The following is a 25,099-nucleotide window of genomic DNA, read 5'->3' as shown; positions in this document are numbered from 1 at the left end:
GCGGGAAGATGCTATAATTCCTTCCCATCACGATTCAAGCATATAATCTCTCTCTCTCTCTATCTCTGCTATGGAAGTTAGTTTCTTAAATCCTTCATGTGTCATTCTAGATGACATGATGCCTTTCTTTGTTCCCTAGACAGAAATTGTATATTTTAAAACTTAAAATCAGTTTCAGACCTTTTCTGAAGGAACTGTACGAGTTTTATAGTGCCCACTTTAACCATAAGTGCCTATTTAGACGATATTTACCTTTGGAATACATACAAAAATCATTAAAAATATGTTGAATATTTTACATTCCGATTGGATTCTGATTTCTTACGTTTTGCCATTGTCCATCACATTTTAGTACCAGTTTTAAGTGCCAGTTTTGACATTTTTGGTACTTTTGGCCTGACTACTTGGAGATATTTTAGTGTCTATTGGTACTTAGCCTAGTTATTAGTCACACTCACAACAAGACTCTTCCATGGATACAAGGGTGAACAGAGCGGTAGTGTGTATCTCGGGTACTCATATACTACGTGGAGAGGGAGGTTAACATGAAAAACATAAGAGGAGCGTCTATTTAATCAAGTGATTCTCACAGTTTCCAAGGTTGTATTTAAAGTCCACTTCAGAGCCTCCCCGGTGGAGCAGGGTGGTTTTGGATCCCACTTTAAACTGTAGGTCCAATCCCAATTAGCCTATTTGGGCATAAGGTGGACTTACAACTTTTAAGTCTACCTTATGTACAGATCGAATCAAGATTGATCCTAAACTTTCAAGTGGGTTTCAAATCATTGTTGTGTGTTACCCTCGAGAATCTATGGTGCGGACCTCTGGGTACAAAACGATTATTTAATGCACTAGTCTTGCATTTATTCAGTTAGACTTTAACAAATGTTAAAATATTTACGAATGGGTTTTTTACCCAAATTCTACAGTTCAATAAGATTTCCGCATAGCAGAGATTTATACATTATTTTCAGTTTTAGAGTGTAATTATAAATTTGGCATCAAAATGACCATAAACTATGCAACTTTTAAGGGGTGTCGTAAACATTTTGTGATGTGTTGGAGGTATCTGGATAGTCCTTGCAGCATAATCCATTGGTGTAACCGATTGTTAAAGTATTCAAAATTTTAGTGATAACACAGCATCATGAGGTAACTACGATGATAGCTACCTGCAAAAAAAGAGGATCACTTCTCGATCTACGAAGCCACCAGCTCTTGATCATTTTTCTACAAAGGAAAAGCTTCTTGGCAAGGTTACAACCCCTACATGGGTTTCAATGTGGATTGTGTGTGTGTATTTAATCATTGTTTGTATGTAATTAATTATATTCGCTGCCAGTATTAATATAAGACTAAAATATAGAGGGACTATGTATCCTTACTGAAAGTTCTGCATTAACGTATGATTGTTTTCTACTACAGGGCATTAATTTTTTAAATTACGTAGAGTACGAATAGAAGAAGCTGTAGCCACCAGCTATAAATTACACGTGCCAAATGTAATAAAAAATTGGAACATGTACAATTAGTGGAACAATCATATATTAATAGAGAAGTAAACCTCTCTGGGGCAATGCTAGTTCTATTTGTATTTATTACGTCCATAATACTTAGGAATATATTTTAAGTTTGTCATTTTACTGAGATCCCATTGTCAAGATTATTTTAATAAATATATTTTGGTAATTTTACGTCGCTTTTAATCGCAACAAAGAGGATGAATGATGTAAAGAGGATGGGACAAACAAGGGCCTCCGAGATACTTATATACGGGCTTCACACCCAAGACTATTAGAAGGAAGGCTGGGGCCATACCTGATCACGTAGTCCTTGACGTCAGGCGTGACGTCACAGGCGGACAGATCGCTCCGCGCCACGGTTTCGCAGCGGAATCAATGCAGAAATTATGAACAAAAAAGAGCCGTCATTATGCCCAGAAGCTAGCTTGGACTGAATATATAGGTTCACTTAGGATCCGAGATAATGTATGTCTTCAGAATTGGATTATACAGCTATTAACATATGTATTGAATCGGTAGTTTTTAGGTCGTCACATTTCTCTCTGAAACCTAAAGTTTCATGTAAAATTGAAGTTAATATGCCTGGTCATGCGTTTTGTTAAATAAAGAAAGGCAGAAAGCCAAAATTATGGATAAGTTGAATATGTAAAAGAAAACAACCTCATCTATTGCTCTCTTTTAGGAGTGAGAGAGGAGCTGTTTTCACTTAACTTCTTCAAATTTGGTAACTTTGCTTCGACTGTTGATATTTATTTCATCATAAATTTTCCTTATTCAGATTACAGTTGTGAGTCTTATGAATCTTTGAACTACACAGGGAGGAATGTGAGGAAGTTCCGTGTGTATTATGTCACAAACACTTTAAACAACTTTCGACTGAACGAAAACTTGAGACATAGAACTGAAGAAAGTCGAGGCTCACTTTATATATATGTGTGTGTATATATATATATATATATATATATATATATATATATATATATATATATATATAATCAGTGGGATGTCGAAGAGGGGTGCCCACAGGCGGGTATGTGAAAGCTGGTTGCGTCCACTTAACTTTGGGGGGCGATTGTGATGAAAATTTGACTGAATAAATAATAGAACAATGGAGGACGGAAGTTGAACTACGTTGTCATTTAAGCATCACTCGTATATAAATAGCAAGTTGTGTATTTCCAAGGGAATTATAAGAGTTACTATGTATTATTAATGTTGTTAACGAGACTAGACACGAGAAGAGATGGGATTTTCACGCGACGAGACATACCAGTGTCGCCTCTCGGCAACACGGTATATCTATTTGAGGTGCACAATATCCAGCTATTACATATTAAACCTTAATTTTTATCATGAATTCTGATGTGGAAATACCCTTGGTTGGGGAAGTTTCCAACTCTATAGTAAGGAAATTGAGCACTAGGATGGGAGATAGCCAAGTCTTGAGTATTAATTACTGTTGCGCTTAGACTGTTGTGGGAATTTTGGTGTGGCGATTTAGAATTAAATTATTTGGAGGAGGTCGAGATTTAACTCTTCAATACCAACAGTGAACCTAAAATTGACATAGGAATTTTGGTGGGGTAGGATATTAAATTGGGGGTATATGCTTGCAGTTTTTATCTTACTATACTCGTGAGAGCCTTTATTATAAATTACAATATTATTATTTTTTATTCTAATAATTGTAACCCAATTGAAGTGTATGGTAACCTGATGTTGTGTAATGAGAGTACTGGTATCGCAATCCACTAACAAATCTCGTTAGATGCGATGTGTTCAGTTATATATTGTCACCTGCTGTTTTTATTTTTTCATCGGAGATTACGACACGTCGCAACACCTCACTGAAGGCACTGCAGCACCCCACAACCCACCAGGGTGTGAAATCATTGAAAACTGGTGAGGGGGAGAAACTTCTTAACCTAAAACACCCCTCCCCACAAACATATGTGTGAATTATACGATGTACATATTTTTCAATGTTATTAAAAGTAAAAATAAATTACTCAATTAAAATAATTATTATGATTATTAATTAGAAATTAATTTGTTACTTTCATACATATCAGACGGTGTAAAGCAGCTAACTAATTCCTTTACTAACCGGTTAAAGATGTTAATAAATTATGGCAGTTGAAGTGGTTATTATGTGTAAGTTTTTGTTTAGTTTGTGCACTATGTTAATATAAATCAATTAGATTTCATAGTTATTATTGTTTTGCATTCTTATTTTACTTTTATTGTGCGTATTAATGTAGATTTGTTGGTGATCTCTTGAGAGAGAAAGCATTCAACACTCACAGCCACACTAATTTGTGTGTGTTTTCGATATTATTCTTAGTAAAGTATATTTGAAATTAAAAGTAATTGCTTATCTTTTCTTTGTTATAACAAAAACTGTACCCCCACCGGGAAATTTTTGGTGGGGCGATTTTTGAGGCCAAGATTATTGGTGGGGGGGAAATCCCCCTCGTCCACTCCAGGATTTCGCACCCTGAACCCAACAATCCAGAAATACAAGAAAAAAGGAGCGAAAAGAACAAAACAGATCAGCCTTTCCACGTTTCTTTCCGTATGGGGTAAAGACTCAGCTGGGGGTTTGTCCGCCCATGACGTCACACCCGCGGCAGTCGCGAAAAGAGGCGTGTCTGACCCCAGCCTTTCCTTCTAGTAGTCTTGCTTCACACCATCTTCCGTGACGTCACAGGATTAGTCAAGTATAGTCCATTTACAACATTTAACCATTTAACGAAGTGAATTGTAAGAGTATAATATTTAGTTTTCTGAGTGAATAGTCCTCTCTTATTCGTTCAGAACGTTGTTTTTACCTCAAAAACATTTCAAATGTTATATGACATTAGAAAATACTTAAATAATATTGATAAAAGTAAAATCCAATCTTTACCTGTCTGCATAATCTACCTTTATTTTTCAAATGTTAATGGAAAAAAGGCGATATAGATAAATTTTCATCCTACATTTGGAACAAACTGCAAGTTCGTAAAGAATTATTTTCGTTAATATGTAATTGCTATTAATTTGCTGTGGAATAAAAACTTACGCTCCAAATTATGTATGCAAGATAATTTTGTAAGTTTACGTACAGAAGTTTGAGGAAAGAGCTTGTAAGATTGGAATTTCGTATTAAATAAGCTTTCCAACTTTTGGAAACTCAATTCCCGTGTCTAATTTGAATAAATGTTTAATTTTCTAGAAATCTGGTAAATATTTGGATGCACAAGTTCCCGTGGTTTGGTTGTAGGTTAATTTTTTTAAAAATCATTTTTCGCATTAAAATCTTATATGCAAGCAAAGAGAGAAAGTGTACAAATACTAATGCAACAAATGTGCTAGCCTAAATTATTCGCAATACCTAGATGCTAAGAACACCAATCTTAAATGATCTAACAGTAATTCAAGCCTATGAAAATGGATTTACGATCACACGGAAAATGAAACTCGTTGAGAATATTAATGCAAACATGCAAGCAACTTACTTTAATTAAGATGTCCAAATCAAAAAGCAAGAGGACACAATATACCTGATGCTCTATCAGGAGATTATTGTTAAAAGAATATCGTATTCTAAAATCATTATAATTATATCCCTTTTCGGTAAACAACTTGATAATGGTAAAAACCAAGATACAAGTTATTTTTCAGGATAAGGCGTAAGTTTTAATATATATCAGCGTGTGTTTCATTCATCCCTAACAACGACACTTTACTTCTAACTGTACCTGGACAAGTGCTGAAATCGTGTCATGCAATATTCGCTGACATGTAAGTTCATAATTATATTTTCCCCTTGTACTTGTGATATTTAGAACAGGTTGAGATAATATCTCGCTCTCCTATTTTTCCACAGAGCAAATGTGTCACATGAAATCACAATGACTGACTATGCAAATGTACGCGTGTTTCAAAATGCCTTATAATTTCTTAATTAATTGTGCAATTTACTTAAAATTTAACACATACGTACTATAACTGTCCAAGTTTTAGTGGTAAAAATTGTAAAACAGTAACTCGCAAATGCTCAATGTGAGCCCCCTTTGTTACCCTGCATACATCAGTTCGGTAGTCCAATTCTTTCCAGACCCGTTTCAGCATGTTTTCATCAACAGTTTGCACTGCAGCAGTAATGCGCTCTTGCAGTTCATGGACATCTTGGGGTAGAGATGGTTTGTACAAAATGTCCCCACAAAAAAATCGCAGGGGGTTAAGTCCGGTGATCTTGGTGGCCTCACAAAATTCATTCCGGGACTTGTGATCATTAGGTGTTAAATGTTGTAACAACTGCACTCGATATGGATACATGTGTAAACGCTAACGCACTACTCGCTCTAGACTTTTTAGGGCTGCGTTGAAAACAAGCTCAAACTCTCTCGACATCTGCCTCAGATGTTGAAGGCCTACCAGACGATTTTCCCTTGCAAATGCATCCTATTGTCTTGAATTGTTGATACCAATTGCGAATGGAGTTCCTTGATGGTGGTTCTTTACAAAATTTGGTACGGAACTCACGTTGAACACTCACAACAGACTGACGAACGTGAAATTGTAGGACGCAAAATGCTTTCTCTGCACCACAGGCAGCCATCTTGCAACTTGTCACTCTGCCACCTGGCGGAAGAACTTCGGACTACTAAGACCGTGCCAAACAAAAGTCGAGGATGTGGTCGAAAGTATTTCAATACAATTTTAATCGTTGATAGTGTTTTAACGCTCATGGAACGATTTCTTATCGTTCAAATCATTTTAAAACACGCTGTACTAATCGTTATTCTTTACATAGTAAATTTTCACTTTAGCAACTTGTCTACATTTCCAAATACCTTAAATGTTGGTGGTACAAGTACATCGCAATAATCAAAAAGATCTTCCTCTTTTTGAGAGAAATAATCGACAAAAAGAAAATATAACATCCATTACTGAGTACAAAGGTACAAAATTATCCACAATGTATTTGTGAAATAGGCTAATAAAATTTAACAAAGTCTTAATATTCTATTGATGTACATTATATTTTTTTTCATGTCATGTATATCATCAAGCACATAATTCTTGTAAACTGGAACATAGCATGAAGAAGTAAGTGAATATCCTCTACTGTGGCTAGAAATTAAAATGTGTTAAAGGTGTGACTCTTGCACTATGAACTGCACAATTTCAGACAACGTATGAGCAATGATACGGACATATAAATAACAATCAACATTTTCTTGTGTTAAATAAAATAATAAAATAGTTACAAGATCGGCATCCATGTAATTAATATTACCATTCAGCACATTTTTAAATGTCGTATACTTCGCACTGGTTGAACACAGACTTTTTTTTTACTAACATATAATTAAATGTTGTACTACATACAAACGCATTAATTTACTTATAACTGATCAGGATACAACTATGTTTAATTTGCGATAACAAATTATTTGAAAGAAATTAGATTTACAGGAACTCTTTACACTACAAATCGCTCATTCAAATACATGTATTTCCCCAAAACGCACAACTAATCCTTTGACGTCATCAGTCATTTTAACATCACAGGTTGTGGCCCGTATACGGAGTATACACGAAGTATACGCTTCTCGGAGGCCCCGGACAGACACAATGATACACTCATGCCTGACCAGGGTTCGAAACTGGAACATCTAGCTTCGTAGTATGCTGATCACCCCCCCCCCCTTTTCTCCATGGCATAGTTAACTCAACACTTACACAAGGACATCTTCGCTATTAGCCATATGTGACAAAAATGGGAAGTAAAATAAATCATCCATTGACAGAAATGGGAAGTAAAATAAATCATCCATTGACAGAAATGGGAAGTAAAATAAATCATCCATTGACAGAAATGGGAAGTAAAATAAATCATCCATCATTCACTTAAACAGGGACATTCTGGATATAGCCGATGCAATAGCTCTAATAATCTTATATACCTTCGATGTAAACTGCTATTGGTTTGATTTCATTTTTGTTATTCAGCGTCGCTTTATAGCCACTTTTGGCTAATCGTGACTACGAGTGATGATATGATAAAATTGATGAAGGGACGTTCACAAAAACGGCCATATCCAGGCTGGAATTCGAATCCGGAACCCCTGGTATTTCGCTCTGCTAACCACTCCGCCACGGAGGCCAGCGAAAACTACTATTGGGTATAGCACTTTTTAGAATCAAGGAGAGAAGACAGATCATTGAATGTTAAGGAGGTAATCGGAAGCTCTGATATCCCTGCTTTAATGCTAGTGGTTTATGCATAGCTGAATGAGGAAATTCTTGTTTATTTCGTATTTCAGAATTGGGCGCACATGTTAATAGCTTAATCAAATATCAGTTTCAAAATTTCACCAATGCTTCACATAAATAGCCAAATTGTCTGTTTGTGATAATAGGATTTAACGTTGAATGATTTTCTCTACTTGTTGTAAGGATAGGAAAAGGTAACTCACCCCTCAACCAGATAGGGTTTCTGGTGCCGCAGTGATCGGGAGGTGGACATCCTATAGGAATAGTGTTTCCTGCTGGACTGTGAAACCTATACCATCCAGGATGCAGCCTGTGATCACACAAAGGGGCAACTCCTGACTCCAGAGGCTGGTTAAAACTTCGTCTTGTCTGATCCAACAGCACCACGTGATTTTCTTTCAGGCATGGATCAGTTGCTGTGTACCTGGAAACAAAGATGAATCAGTTTTATATTTAACAGTACCATATATCGCTGTGTAATACTCTAACAGCGTGCGGAGAATATCAAGGCGGACAACTTTTCTTTGTGACGTTTTCCTTATATATAGTTTGGTTACTGACTCTAGTTCGTAAAACATTCAAAAATTAATTGTATGGGCACTAGGACCTTATACCTCTACCAGAGTTAGGAAAATTTTGGATGGATATCAAGGCACATACTGGTTCGGATCTCACTTTGAACTGTATGTCCAATTCCGATTAGCCTATCTGTGCATAAAAGTGGACTTTAAACAAAAATTCAAATTCAAAATTCAAATTCAAGAACGCACATTTTAAATACACAAAATCTTGGTAAAACATATCATTCTCAGGAGAAAAAAAGTATAGATGTCCTTAAGCAGCTATGTAAATCGTGTTTAAATCTCCCTTACGACCGCATTTGGAAGTAGAAAAATTGCACCCAAAATTGAGAAATAAATTACGATGAAATTTAATTCTTTGTATTCTCTAACAGATATATTGACAATTTAACCCCAAATAACTTTATCCTCCAATAAAATAATTGATAGCCTATGGCATATACCCCTTGACATAAGCACATCCTAAAGCAAAATTGTCTACCAACAAAAATGATAATTGTTATGAATTCTCATTATGAAGAGGATTTAAATATGCTGAACTTATTTATTCCCTCAGAAATTCATTACTACTAGGGGGTTTCAAGTCGAATGTGGGCAAAATTTCTTAAAACAAGCTTACCTCTTAACGTTTCTAGCACCTGACGAAATTAATGTGGGGGAAATGCACGCGCATACAGGTTATCAGTAGAGCCCGGATTTGTATGTAATTATATATTATATTTCTTTCTAGATACATACCTTGAAGAGGAAAATGTCTACGAATTATACAACTGACATGGTTGTTACATATTTTACATATTTGCTAATATACATTACATAAAACAACATATTTCGGTGTTTTTTCCTATCTTGATCCTTTTTCCTATATTTTCACACCTGAGATTGACTGCCAAGTCGAAAGGCAGGCTGAAGAAAAGAAAACAACTGGAACCGTTATTTATCGAAAGATGTGGATACATATTTTCGTTTTGCTTTAGGTTTAGGAAAAGCACCAAGAAACTTGGCATCGGTGGATAAGGAAGCTACTTTCCTGTACGTAGCGAGTTACACAATATGTTTCCTTGTACGTACAAAAAGTACAAAAGTAGCTATGTATTTTTATTCGATTGTTTTTCCGGTAGACACTTTTTTTTACAATTTGTTTCGAAAGTTACAAAGAGCTCTCTTACATATTTACATATTCTACAATAATTTACGATGTGAGAAGTAATTAATATTTGACAAAATTGATTTCTTAAATATGTACACTGGTCCATGAGCCAGCCCAGATATCGGTACCACCCAAGGTGGCAAAACTTCAATGGTACTGAAATATTTGTTGCACCAATATAAGTAAAATAATATGTGATAACCTTTTAGCTTTTCCATTTTTCTCAGAGGTTACATGTCTTCGCATCAATTGCATCAGACATGCGTCAATTCCGATTATGCAAGTTCAAAACTTACACGAAAGAACCATATTCTGTGGAAAAATTTACTTTATTTCTTAATTTGATCTTTCTGATATAACTGTTTAACCAAGGTCTATGTATATACAAAAACGTAGACAGTGTGTTGAGAATTTGTCTCATCTGAACGTTTTGGAAATAATTGTCTTCGCTTCATCATGAAGCCTGAAAAAGATTAACTTGATGAAAAAAGTGTTAAATATTATAATTTCATTGTTCCTGGTAATACATCTATGACTGAAGATGGCCGGGGCAACCAATCTTCCATCAAAGAGGACCCGAGTGGAGAGCATTACCCACTGTTTTCACCATATGATATGGACTAGTGGAGACCTTTGCTGAGAGCAGCCAAAATTCGTAAACACACACCACTTTTGGAACTTGCAAAATGTATCCCAAAGGAACACTTTGTGGCAATCCAGCACCACCGAAAGTGTCGTAGTATTTTTACCATGGACAATCTTCTCTGGTCTGTCCTTGCAAAAGAGCAGTCCAGTTCTAGTGATAACGAAAAAGAGTCGAGAAATCAGCTTTACAATATCCATGTGGTTCCCGGGCTTATGATGCAGAGTGTGCATCATTTGACAGAAAAATACACCAAGCGACAGAACACAAGGGAAGTTTTGATATAGTTTCAGGAATTGCATTCTGGTGTGAAGATAAGGAGTACAGTTTCTCGTAAATGGGAAGAGGAGCCTATCATTCTTCTCAATGTCCTACTTAGACATGATGGGAGATCTTGCTAGCCCTGATCCGAGCATTTAGAGAGGGTGTTAGAATTCATCTCCATTTGAACAAATGATACCATGCTGCTTTACATATGACAGACTGAATTATGCACGCTGCCTGCTATACTACTGTTCACAGATGTGTCAGCTGGTCACTACACACCCAGATGATGTGCACTCTGAATTAATCGAGTCTTTTCAGTTCAATTCAACTCCACCAATACTTTTGGCCAAATTCCTTTTGACCAAACAATTGAAGAAAGTATGAACAAAGATACCCAGACACAGGAGGGACAAAAGGGTTTAGTTTGAAGGAAGGTGCAGTGACAAATTACAGTTGAGTACAAAAGCATATATTTGAAGCAGCTGAGACACATGATGGGTCAAAACGGTTGTCCCATCAAGATCTAGAAAGTCAAACGATCAGGAAAGGCGCAGCAAATGTGAAGTCCCTTATCGATCTCATGGAGAACAGTTGGCTGAATCCCATGTCTCCTGATGACGATAACTTGGTTAGTCTGTCCACTGGCTCCACCAGATGTAGCCAAGGACCGTATGAGGACTCTTGGAAGTCAGATAGGAAGCATAGCGGACATTCAAACTAATACGGTTAGATGAGGATCCACCTTCAGTGAAATTTTATGATGAGATGGCCAAACAAAACGTGAAGACCTTCTCCAATGTCTGCACAAAGAAAACCCAAACATCAAAAGCAGAAGAAGTTGTTCTAAAGGCAGACCTTTAGTCATAGAATGCTAGCAAATGAACATGAAAGAGGTCCTCCAGCACCCACTGAGCTTATAACCATGGGCTCTGGCAAATGTTAATGGTTCACTTAGCAAGACAAACAAGGCCACATTTGCCAGAGAGCTCGAAGAGAATGTTGCTTTAGTTGAATCTATTCCAACATCTTCAACCTCGATTACTGATGGGATGAACCTTGTTCAAATAATGATAGGAAACAACAAAACTTAGCACAGCTGGCTTTGAACAGGGTCTTCCATGAGGGAGTACAGAGTGAAAGGTAGATGTATTTGATGTCTACCACCAGCGTTCAATCAAAGGTGCTGAAAGATTGAAGAGGGGTTCAGCCACGATGCGCAAGTATAGCAGAAATGCAGGAGAACACCATATACAGGAGTGGAAAAAATGTTGTGTAGTTCTCTCAATAATATCAGGCATATTATGTTCCTAGTAGAAAAGTGGAAATCCGCGTGATGCAGAAAGATGCTGAATGATAAGGTCCTGTATGTGACCTGCGAGAAAACCTGCTACAAGATAATGGAGAGTGAGTGGGAAGAAGTGGACGATTTGCGGTCCACACAAGAGGAGCTGACACTAGACTGCTCCTACATGCCTTGCATGCTGCAAATTCTTGGTCATAGGCAATCGTGATTGCAGCTGAAGATACCGATGTCATGGTTCTTTGTCTGGGGTTTCAAAAGAAGATTCCCTGTCCTATTTACTAGATGTGTGGGTCTTACAATCGAATACATTTCATTGTCATGAACAAGCTAGCAAATTCAATTGGACAAACCATGCACTACAGTCTAATTGGCTTAAATGCCTTTAAAGGGTGTAACACTGCCAGTGCCTTTGCCAGTTGTGGGAAGCTCATAGCTGCAGATGGTCAAAAAGACCGTTCCTACTAGGTCAGTCAGCCTGGTCAGTCATGGGAGGTCAGTGATGAAGTCTTTCACAAGTTTGAGCAGTTTACCTCCTGCAGGTATGTTGCCATTTCAAACACTGGTAAATTAACTGTGCTATCAGCTATTCTGTACCAAGAGGGGAGAGGTTGAATCCAGCCACCATGCAGAGACTGTCATTTAATGCATGTTCTATGAGCCAACTTCCAGGCAGCAATATGGAAGAGTGACCTGCAGGAAAGCCCTACGGTGCCAAGCCCTTCAGAATATGGATGGACGAATGGTGAAGATAAAAACCTTGTCATTCAGTAGATGCGATCCCCACCTGCACCTGATATGGTTTTGGAACAGTTAGCATGCAATTGTGTGCGTTCTTGAAAACTAAATTTGCCTGTCCAATGTACTCAAGTGCACATACAAAGGCAAGTTACAAACATTCAATAACCAGAAACAGCAGGAAGATGAAGGATCTAATTTTCAACTCGAGGACTCAGACAATGATATATGAGAGCAGTATGATATTGCTTGTTATAACGTTTTGCTGCAGTGCTTGTTCTAATTTGTTTTTAATAATAAGCATCTGAAGTTATTACTGCCGAGGATAACTATTAACAATATAATGTTTTGTTGGTTGATTGGGTGTTTTAAGTCCACTTTATGCACAGTAAGGCTAATCGGGACTGGACCTACAGTTTAAAGTGGGATCCGAACCACTATGTGCCTCCACCGGGTATCGAACCCGGGATCCCTTGATTACAAGGCGACGACGCTACCACTGCGCAACCGGGGAGGCCTGTAGTGTTTTGTACCTTTCATGTTAATCATTATTCACTTGCCGAGCTCCAACCTGTTCAAGGCAGTCTGCTAGGCATAAAACTAATGACTGTAAGGATTTAGGTGCTACTATTGCATTCCACATTTGTGCAATCACCTTTGCTCAGAGTAGGTAATATAGAATAATTTTATTTCTTACGTTGCTTTGAATTAACTTACACTTTGTAAAAAGGAGCAATTTTTATCAGTCAGAAAAGCGTTTCATGGGGTCTGGAGACAAAAGTGGTTATAACTCCCATTAAGCTACCACTCTGCTGAGGTCATCACATCAGAAAATTTCACTCATACATGGAGCATTACAAAAATCATTACTAGAACTTGCCACCTCAGGTTGTACCAATAAGTGAAATTTGGAACCCAAGATCATGGACTAATGGCAAGCTTATCATTCAGTGGATGCGTTCTCCATCTGCACCTGATGTGGTTTTGGAACTGTTAGCATGTAATTGTGTGCGTTCCTGCAAACTGCGAAACTGCACTTGCCTCTCCAATGGACTCAGGTGCACATACATGTGCAAATTACAAATCTGTAGTAACCAGAAACAGCAGGAAGATGAAAAATCTGATTTTCAACTAGAGGATATGTGAACAGAATGATGATTGATTGTTGTAACGTTTTACCGTGGTCCTGATCCTAATTTGATTTGTAATAATAAGTAACAATACTGTCGAGGTTAACAATTAACAATAAAATAATTGAAGGGCTCGGGTGTAAAACATGGTATAGTGGAACCACAAGCAAAAAAACCTGCGCAGAAGCACATCGCGCCGGCGGGTGCGGGAAAGGGCAGGGGGAAGCAACATTCGCGCTGGCTCACGTCAGCGTTGCCAGGCCTATTGATTTCTCGGGAGAATTCCTTAATAAACTATTGCTATGGAACCTCCAACGGCCAGCTTAAAAACACGTTTCCTGCTCATCTTACTTGAACATGGAGTGGAGAGGTAGAGTGGAACTCCACTCAGCCGTGAAAAGTGCTGTTTGAACTGTGAAATTATGTCAAACGCTACTCAATTGTGCTAGGACATTATTTTATTACTTTTACTACATTACTATTTTTAGATGGCTGTATTTTTCCCACCCTAAACTCTATTTCTATTTTAGTTATTTTACGTCGCTTTTGTGCCTCTACGGGTAAGTACGACAATATGGATGAATGAAAAACTGACACAAACACAGTGAAACGTCCTTGCCTTACGAGGTAGAAACACTGACTTCGTATGTGTTTGTGAGTGTGTGTGTGTATTTCTAGCAGATGGGGAGGATGGGTGGCACCCTAGCATAAGCGTTGCTATCTTGAATTATTGAGGAAGACATGCTGTATAATTCACCAAATATATTTCACATACGTAATGCATTTTCTCATTATGGTGCAGGACGCGTGTCCACCCCTATCGATAGCTGTACACCGAACACCAGCAGAAGGCAAATTGATTTGTTATTGTTAGCATTCGACTTGAAAGATTGTGGAAAATCGCCGAACACAACTGTGAGCACAACTTTCTACCATTTCCTGTCATAAAAATTCCTCGCGCAAACCCCTTGTGTCGGTGCTGAGAAAGGGCAAATTTGAGGATGTTTTCCGCGCACCCTCTCACCGGAAAATGCGGAAGAGATGAAAGATGTTGGTCGGTTCCTTCGGGCGGTTTACTTTCTTTTGTTTGAAACATGTCCATTCCTGAAATGGAGATCTTCGGTATATTTTCGCCAAACACAGGGTGCTGGGTTTAGCACCATTATTACAAAAGTATTTGTGACGTTTACACCGTAAACAATGAGCGCCACTCCCCTTCCCCCCCCCTAGTGAGCACGACTATGCCGCCCCTCCGCCCCCAAGAACGTCGTTCATCCGCTACTATTAGATCATCGGATTTTGTAGCAGATCTTCTGGTTTCCCAAGGAACAATCTCCCGAATTTTTCAAATCTGACCTGGCAACACTGCCCCGAACACCGATAACTGCAGGGAAGTTGCGCGAATGCTTTGGACGGAAGGTTTTTTTCCTTGTGGTCGAGCTATAAGTGACAAAATGCAGGTTTCGAGATATTGAAAGTTGATGTTTTAAAAAAATCTGATTTACAAATTAAAATAAATTTCTAAATTATTTACAGCAAATATGATTCACTTGTATGTTTACTATCATACAAACATGATATTTCATCCGAATTATTTTTTTCGGTGGTGCTACATGCGATTTGTTTGAGGGTTGTTCAAGGAATTGTTGTAGTTACCATTTTTTACATGCAACGATATTAACAAAATGAGTGATCAAATACCGTTTTATTCAAGCTAACTTGTGATGTCAGTTCAATAATAATATTTTGACATTAGACTTTTTATAGCAATCATAACAATTTGTAAAACAAAAATAAAAGCCTTTAATAATAATAATTTTATTCAATAAGCAATAACCTGATCTACTTGTTTTTGCTATCCAATGTCTATGATTGAAATAAACACCATTAGAAAAGTAGATTTCATCGTTTTATTACGTTAGTATTTTAAAAAAATAAGTTCTGAATGCTTGTGATTAAAAATAACTTTCTTATATCTATATGGAGATCAATATTCGTAAAAAAATGTGTATATATGAGCGGTTTTTCAGCTTCACATATCTACTTCACACACACAGAGGCTCTATTTATTACCTCAGCATGCCAAGCAGAATGCGATTCAAAAGCCTGTCTTGATACAAAGCTGTGTTACGTACGTAGACTATCCAAATTGCATACAATGGAAATATTAGCTTTTTGTGATTCAATAAGCAATTTATGCATAAAATAGGGATGGCCTCTTTTTTTTCGAAAAATTGAAAATCTAAAAATCATTTTTTCGAAAATGAAAAGTGTAAGTACGAAAAAAAATTCGAAAAACAAAAAGCGAAAAACGAGAAACGAAAACGATTTTTTTCCGAAAAACAATTATTTTTTTTCGAAAAAACGAAAAATAGAAAAATTTCATTTTCGAGAATCGAGAAACAATTTTTTTCGAAAAGGCCATCCCTAGTTTAAATCTCAATCTTCAAGGTAACAATTACCGACCCCGTGGCGGAGTGGTTAGGAAATCGCGCTACGACGCCAGGGGTCCCGGGTTCGAATTCCGGCCTGAGCATGGATGTGTTTGAGTGCTTATTCATCAATTTAATCAGATCATCACTCAACTCCATCTTCGCAAATAAGCCAAAAGTGACACAAGACGCGAAGTAAAATAAAGCAAATCAATGAAGACACAATTATGACCTTGTAACTTCTCTTGTATTTTTCTTTAACTTGACATGTTTGTAAAGAATGATTTCAAATGTACACAGGGCTTTAGTTCTTAATAGTTTTCACTGATATTTAGCTCTTATGGATTAAAATAGTTAAAATTTCGAACCAAGAAGAAGACATATTTGCAATATCAACAATAAAATAATTTGCTTCCATCAAAGTCACACATATCATAAATACGAAAGTTAATTAAATTACAAATACGTTATTAGGTCCACCATAAAAATATTAGACTTTTAAAATGCGCATTACAGATTTATGAAAGAAATATTTTATAAAAAAACTACTCTTTCAAATAATTGATATGATTCAGATCAAATTACATATTCCTGAAGTGTAATACATTTTTGACGTTGCTTGTAAGGCATGGTATCTTAAAGCTGCCTCAAATGCGCATACCCAATTAAAAATGAAACGAATTTCTAAGTAACTAAAGTTATTTATATCTAGTAGAAGAAAAGTATGTGCTTCTCTACTAGATCGCAGTTCACATCCAGGTACGAGAGTAAATTTCATTCGAAACTGCGATTATGAGCACTGCTGCATGTAAACAATGGTATCTACAGTAGATACCACGTTTTACAAGAAACAGAATGCACGTGGCCATGCACAGTTTTAGTAGCATTTTTGATTGGCAACCTCTTCATTCTCCTCATTCTAAGTCGGTGGTACATATTCCCGGTCATTATGGGAATCATATACACTTTCTAACTCGTTCTCATCTTTGCTGTTGCCTCAATACTCGCGAACTTTCTGAGACACCTTGCAATTCAGTAACAGCCATTTCGCCGCCATATTTGCTACTTACCACACTTTACATGAAACAACTGGTAGATACCATAACTTTCAACACGTCTAGCTCTGTCATCTGTTGACGAAACGAAACACTTCGAATACGATTCGACTCCATTTACGATGGACTACACGATGCACATTGTAATTCCAAAATGACCAAAATGGCACTTACCATGTTTTACACCCGAGCCCTTCAATTTGTACCTTTCATGTTAGTCATTATACTTATCGAACCTCAACCTGTTTAAAGCAGTCTACTAGGCCTAAAACTAATAACTACAAGAGTTTAATTGCTATTCTTGCATTCCATATTACCATGTGCAATCAACTTTTGCTAAAAGAAAGGAATGTAAAATAATTTTGTAGGTTATGTTGCTTTGAATTAAGTTATTTCTGAAAATTTTCATTTTTATCATTCCGAAAAGCCTTTCACGGATATAGAGACAAGTCCCCATACATAGGGAATGTTACTTTAGAATTGAAATGTCACATAATGTGCTCTTCCTGCCATTACATTTATTCAGGTGGATGCGCTTGGCATGAGTCAGTGGCATTTTTGCGTCTCACTTGCAAAGAAATAATGTTATTCCCATGTATGGAGACTTTTTTGACACCCTGTATGTTGAGTATGTTCAAATAAAATAAATATCTAGCAGAATTCTTGAAATTGCTTTGATTCTCGATTATTATTAACATTACATATTCTTTGATACTACATATTTAGTTACATATCCTTTTGATAATACATATTTAGGTACATACTTTATCAATTATTGTTACATATTTATGTACATACTTTGTGCTTTGATATTACATAAAAATCCGGGGTCTAGTTATCAGTTGCCAAATGTTCAATCGATTTGTGAGCAAGATTGAAAAATTATATTCAATACTCGTGCGTTGCATCAATAAAAGTACACACGTCTTGTATTCGATCGTGTAGAAACAAGTAATGTAAGACAATGAAAATATAGATTTTTTAAAATTCTATCTTTGTATATTGTTTATATTTTACGCCACTCTTCTATATGTCCATGAGACGATGAGAATGGACGATGAGCTGTTGAAATATATGAGAGAACACGCTCTGCGTAATATTTAATCCCAGGGGCAATAACAGCGAGGTACGCTAACCTGCACCAGGAATGTACCGGCAAACTTTCATGCAAATGCTATAGACTAGAGTCTATACCAAATTTTGAACTTTCCGGACATCCATGATTATTAGCCTCTAATCATCTATTCACTGGGATCTGCCCAACTAACATGGCAAGCTTCCTGAATACAAATTTTAATTGCGAAATGCAATAGTTTCCTTAGGCTACGTTAAAACAATAAAATAGAAAGTGAAAGGTTGTAAGGCAGGAGGTAAAACATATTTGCCCCCAACCAGAATTGTCGTCTTTTTGTTCGTGTTCCAAAAGTTGTGTATTAAGACCTTGACAGGTAAAATGTCCGTTTTCTATTGGTTTGCAAATCAATAAAACATACCTGTTACGTTTGAAGGATATTTTTATTAATAGTCAACTGCAAATCTGTCGTTTGTTCAGCTATGAAATTTCTTTCGGAGTTAACGTTGCTGTGGATCGAAATGTCAATAAAAAAGAGGAAGAGGTCGGCTCAGCCATTGGCGTCGACAAGATACTTCAAGGTGGATCTGCTGACCCCCCGTAGCTACAAAAGAAAGTTGCTTTGCTGGTTTCTACATAATTGAGAGAGGCACACCTAAATCGTAAAAGTAACGTGTAATTGCCAATAAATAGCACATTTCATACGGTAGAGATAATTCGGAATATGATTATCGATTTCCTTTAAGTGCCAATAACTTCTTCCGTCTCACCTTCAGTCTTTCTCCTGTGCCGACTTACGGAAGTCGAATAGCCCGACAGATGAGCTCTTACCTTCGTGCGAATGGTCCCGGGCTCGATTTACCGTGTGAACCTGTTACGGCGAGGACGACTGGGGAGCTACTGAAATTTGGACCAGCAAACTCCACTGCCACTCGATAAAAAGCAGCCCCAGAGGACACAGAGTATACTTGTTAGCCTTTAAAGACAGAGAAAGGTAACAAGCAAACTTTCATATTCTTCCTATGTACAGGTATTTGTTATAATAATTAAAGTTATAATACTGTATTGAAATGTTTCTATTAAATACAAGAAGGTACGTACCAGGGCCACTAACAACGCGATACGCGATACCGTCCACTATTACTCTAAACATAAAAATTAAACGAGAGGTATGTATAGGCGCTGCGTTTCATCATAGCTGCCACACTAGATCAGAATTAAGGCAGTGCACAGTTTCGTGCTGTAACATCAACTCTACTATGAATGATCTCCTTTCTACAAAACATAACATATTAATAAATAAAAATAAATGGACAGTTATGAGTATAACCTAATTCCATATAGATCTTGCTTTGAAAGACCATTGCTTTAATAATTCCCATGATCTAAGATATTTGGTAATCCAACCTACAAAAAAATATCACGAATTAACATTTTGATTTTCGAACTGCTCCATTATAATAACAGCTGTCATGTAAAACAGAATGAAACCGAGAAAAAATGCTTCAGCAATGCTTCCTAAAAAGGAGGGAACATTATTCCATAAGATTTAAATGTAACGGAACATTCTGTTATAATAGGAACAAATGATTTATGATTTAGTTTATTTTACTTCGCGTCTTGTGCCTCTTGGCTAATTTGCGAAGATGGGGATGAGTGATGAAATGATGAAATTGATGAATGGACATTCACAAACAACCAAGCCCGACCGGGATTCGAACCCGGGACCCTTGGCTTCGCAGCGCGATGTGCTAACCACTCGGCCACAGGAACAAATGATCAAACACATAATAACGTTTCATTTCAAAACAATATGACGGAGTATTGAAGTCTTGACATCAGAATTTAAAATACTAAATTACACAGACACAAACAGAATACACAAGTATTCCAGAAATAGAAAAAAAAAATATCCTTATGTTAAAATATCAACAGCGTCTGACTACCATGCTCAAGGTCCCGGGTTCGATCCCCGGCCGGTTCAAATCCGGGAACTTTTCTAACGGTGGAAGCGGCCCCGGCGCCCACCCAGCGTCGAATAACATGGGTACCTGGGGGAAACCCTGGGGGGTAAAGGCGGTCAGGGGCGTGATGCTGATCACATCACCCCCACTCACGACCGGATCAAGAAAGTGTGGGGCGTTACCCCCACACCCCCTATAGTCTTCTAAGTTACAGAAACATGGGTGATTTTCCATAAATAAAATCCCTTGCTGTAAGTTGTGTGTGTGTATATATATATGCTAATCAAGAAACAGATTGCAATAAATATATCGCCCCTCATAGTTTTATTTTTCTTCATGAATGTTTGTAGATTAATTGACATGAACAGAAGAGCTCGCAGTGAATAAAGCCTTGAAAGCTAATTAGGTTAGAAAAAACGAACTTGTATTGCCGAAAGCTACGGCAAAGGTGTGCCCTCATAATGAAATTTACCACGCTTATGTTATCAGGTTACGCTTGAATACATATGTTGGGAGGCAAAACAAAGTGTTCATGTTACAAGTTAATAACTAACAGCTGTGGCTTGCACAAGGAGATGAAGGAAAGCTTAGATTTGTTATATTTCCCTCCGAGATGAAGCATTAGATACGTACAATAAGAAATTCCAAAAGACATCATACTCTATGTAGTATATATGCAAATGTTATATATAAAATATATAACATAATTCATAATAGTCTCAGTAGAGATGTCTGAACTAATGAATGAAGTCTGGAAAATCCCCTTATGAAGCAATATATCGAGCAAGAAAAGGTTAATTATCGTCCTTGTCACATGTGATGTGTTGTCCCTCCTAGCCATATGCAGCATCGGCTGACTCTCCTATTGTAAAATTTTAACTAACAAGAAACAAGCAATTAAACATTTAGCGGAACGCTTATGAAGTGTACGTCATATAAATAATAGTAACACTTTGCACGTTACTCGATATAACAGAAAAATAATTAATATCAAATTCGCATTTCTAACTTATTGCTACAGGACAATTTTACTTTAGCAAGTGAAATTTGCACTGAAGATAAAATCCATGGATTACTAAAATAATTACATTTACCGCAAGCAGAGGGGGCTGGTTCTTTGAAGGAGGGACCGTATTACATTCCCGCCCTAAGCTTAGGAATTTCTAGCTAGGGTTTATTAATGTCTCGTGAAACAATAATTGAATCGATCACACGGCTGCAGCATGTTATTTGGTTTGCCCAGGTAGAATATTCTATCAAGTTGTGTAACAATTTGTGTTAATTACTCAAATTGTGGGTTTTATAAATCTCATATAAACACTCTTTAAATACATATTTATATAATTTAATTTATTACATTTAACCAATAAAAGTGCTAGCTTTCCGTTATTTCGAAAATTGAACAATTACAATTTTTGGACAGTTCAACATGGTATTGTAGTCAAATATACATAAATTATTATGTATTCATCCAAACTATTTTGGGGTATTATGGGTGGGGGTAATGTATCCACGGTCTTGGGGTAATAGGCACCTCTGTTTAGAGAGGAGGGGCAGATCAAGTATAGTGCTCAGTAAAGCTAAGAAAAAAGTTACTTTCAGTAGGCACGCTGCGGTCGTAATTAAATACTTAATGGGGATTATGACATAGTTTGAGGGGACACATTATATGATTTGGCGGGAACACACAACATGATTTGGTAAGACACATGTATGATTTGGGGGGGACGAGCCATTGGCCATGGGGGGATGGGCACCCTTGATTACCATAGAGCAGTGATCCTATTGAAGAACGTAATACTGGGCGATCAAAATTTTATTCTTATTCGATGATTTTTCTTTGCTATTTCACTACAGTTCGTGGGATGATGTGCTATGCATATCCTTCTAACTGAAGAGTGTAAGATAACAGACAGATTTGAAATTAATGACCTTGACCTTCAGAGCAGAATGAAAGTAATTTTATATCGCTCTATTGTACCTGCCTCTTAAAGGGTGTTGATATAGCCAACTGAAGTGCGAACAAAACATACTTTCTAAAGTGCAAGGATTGAGAAAGTAAATTTGCTTTTCTGCAGGACCCCTTCCCTCCCCCTCCTCGTACAGAAAAAAGATGGATGAACTCACTTATGATTCATAACTTTCCTTTCGAAGCAGGAACTGGGTACTGTTTCTATTTGATCCGGTAGAAACGTGTCGAAAAAGGAATTATCTAGCCTTGAGACTTTATTCTCATGGATAATTGAAACCTACGTAAGAAAACTACATGCCAGGGGTGCCCATCCCCTCAAGGCCTATAACGCACTCCCCCCCCAAAGGTACAACATTCCCCCCGCCCCCTCTTATTCCGAATTATTTACTCAAATTATTTTGGTCAGATCAAATTTGCGAAACAATGTAATACAGACATTTTTAAGCAATATATGTTTACTTTAGGTATTGTTTACAATATACAAACATTAACATGTATGTTGTATATTCTTTAACATTGATTGAAATAACATTTTACATAAATGATAATAGCTACTCACGTTGCAAAGTCGTTGCAGCAAACTTGTTGATAATTTCCTCAGGCTCACGTCATTGTTAGTGAATTGAACCTTATTCTTAACAGTTTGTCTGCTTGACTAACCTTGTATAATGCAAACAGCACTTCCCAACCTTCCAAACCAATTTTAAAGGCATAAGAGGTGGTGTTTCATTTCAACACTATCGCAGCGATCACCCACAGTTAGGCAGAAAAACTGTACGTAATAGCCATACCTAAAAAACAATATCAAGTCAATCAAACGAAACGACCCCCCCCCCCCATTTTTGTGTGAAGATAATTTTGTCTCCCAAAGAAATTCCCATGACGCAGGCGCGTCATGAGTCATGAATATCCCCTGTGGGCACCCCTGGCTAATGTTGTCACAGAATATTGAAGTTATGCTCCACCAGACCACAACCTCTGTATGTTGATATTCAACTGCCATTAGGGTTGAGTTGAGTTGAGTTGATGTTTAAAGTCCACTTTATGCACAGTAAGGCTGATCGGGACTGCACCTACAGTTTAAAGTGGGATCCGAACCAATATGTGCCTCCAGCGGGTATCAAACCCGGCGATTTAAAACAATTGGATTTATTGTTGGCATACTGCTGCATAACATAACGAGTATATTGCAAAATCATGTAGCAATTTACGCTAAGGGGTCTCATTATTTTGTTATTTAGTTGTCAGAACAACAGTAATAACAGCAATAATTATTGATTATTTTGATAAACACATACCTACAATAAACGTGTTATTTTACCGTAACACTTAAAGTACTTCAGAAATAAAGGTATTATTTTAATCTTAAATATTTTTCACCGTAAATATGGCCATTTTTTAATTGGGTGAAGGTCGAAAGTAGGAGGACTAGGATAGAAAGATGGAGGGGGGCGCAGGATGGAAAGTAAAGGGCGCCAAAAATCAACTTCGCCGGGGTAAAAATTTTACCTTGAGCCGCCTTTGCAGTCAAGGATATCCGATAATTCTGGATACTAACTTTCAGCACTCGGAAGTATCGGACATACCTTGCGATTGCTCGGCCTACTGAGCTACCGAACTAGCCCTGCACGGTTTCGCCTGATTTTACCCTTCCGCTGTTTTACTTCTGTAAAATTTCTTGGTAACTCAGTTGGTAGAGCAACAGTACGGTATACCAGAGATTCGTGTTCGAGTTCTTGTCCAGCGCGCATTTTTCGTTTAAATCTCTACGTAGTGTATTTCTTGTGTGCATCAAATTGTAAGGTAATTCTACAGAGTATCTATTTCAGAAATAGAAGAATCGTAACTTTGAATGCGCATAACATGAAAATTGTGTTTTCTGCATTATAAATCTTCGTCTATTGAGATATTTTAAGATACTTCTGATTGCCAGTTGATTACACACAGAAAATCTTAGAAAATGATTAATAGTTTAACTAAAAGCAATTTCCTCCCAGAGTTGCAATTTCAGGGAGAAATGGGGATAAGAAATTATCGCGGGGTCATAATTCGTAATATTGTGACTGCTTCCCTGCCAACAAGGGTCATGTGAACACGTTAATGAATTTAGGAATAGCGATTTTTTGGGCGAAGTAGAAATTGTGGCATAATATTGTTTGGCCACGCTACCAGTCCAGAATTTGGGCAGTACTGCACATGAAACATATTTTAGCAAACAACAGATTAGCATGGTAGCAGTCATAATTTTTTCAGAATTATTAACATACGATAATTTCTTAACTTGTTTTATCCCCAGAATAGGCATTCTGAAAAAAAAAATACTTGTGAAATTAATTAATTTCTAAAATTTCCTATCTAGAATAACCTGGCAAAAAAGTATTTTAAAATATCTAAATTGACGGAGCTTTGTAGTGCAGATAACCTGGTGTGAATATCTCCCACAGTTTCAACTCAAACTTGATTGCGCTTCTTATAATCAGTATGTACATTTTGTATGAATAGAATGAATGGCATTTTGTTACAGCTACATTTGAATTTATATTCTTGCTAAACCAACTTTAATCATTGCAACTGGGTTCGATACCTGGTGGAGGCACATAGTGGTTCGGATCCCAACTTTAAACTTTAGGTCCAGTAACGATTAGCCTTTCTGTGCATAAAGTTAACTTATTCAATTCAATTTAATCATTTCAAATAAAATTGAGTTCAAATATTATCAGCACATAAAATCAATGATTAGCTGAAAAACCTTTGTTTCGTATGAAGAGTAGACCTAATTTGAAACAGTTTGTTCTACATGTAATTTCCAAAAGAGAACCCATCTGCAATATTTGTAGTCAGTTCGTTAAATAGGTATCTTGAGCCAAAATATAAATGTGAATGGATAATAAAAATGTAAGAAACAAAACTTCGACTCTCTCTCTCTCTCTCTCTCTCTCTCTGTTGTGTGTGTGTGTGTGTGCGACAACAGCAAAAGGAAAGTAGACCATATGTTATGAGCAACG

General features: G+C 37.0%; 1 protein-coding gene across 2 annotated transcripts in view; it reads right to left on the bottom strand.

The window, feature by feature from the left end:
• The window catches only part of LOC145984458 (von Willebrand factor D and EGF domain-containing protein-like), a 243,675-nt gene that overhangs the window by 138,241 nt on the left and 80,335 nt on the right, over positions 1 to 25,099 (bottom strand). For both annotated transcript variants that reach the window (XM_083118119.1, XM_083118117.1), the window contains exon 3: positions 7,994 to 8,214. In XM_083118119.1, coding sequence (XP_082974245.1) covers positions 7,994 to 8,214 — 221 coding nt within the window. The remainder of the gene's footprint in view (positions 1 to 7,993; positions 8,215 to 25,099) is intronic.

The sequence above is a fragment of the Lepisma saccharinum genome, chromosome 2 (assembly GCF_977018435.1).
Source record: "Lepisma saccharinum chromosome 2, izLepSacc3.1, whole genome shotgun sequence".
NCBI lineage: Eukaryota > Metazoa > Arthropoda > Insecta > Zygentoma > Lepismatidae > Lepisma > Lepisma saccharinum.
This window is presented reverse-complemented; position numbering and strand designations above follow the sequence as displayed.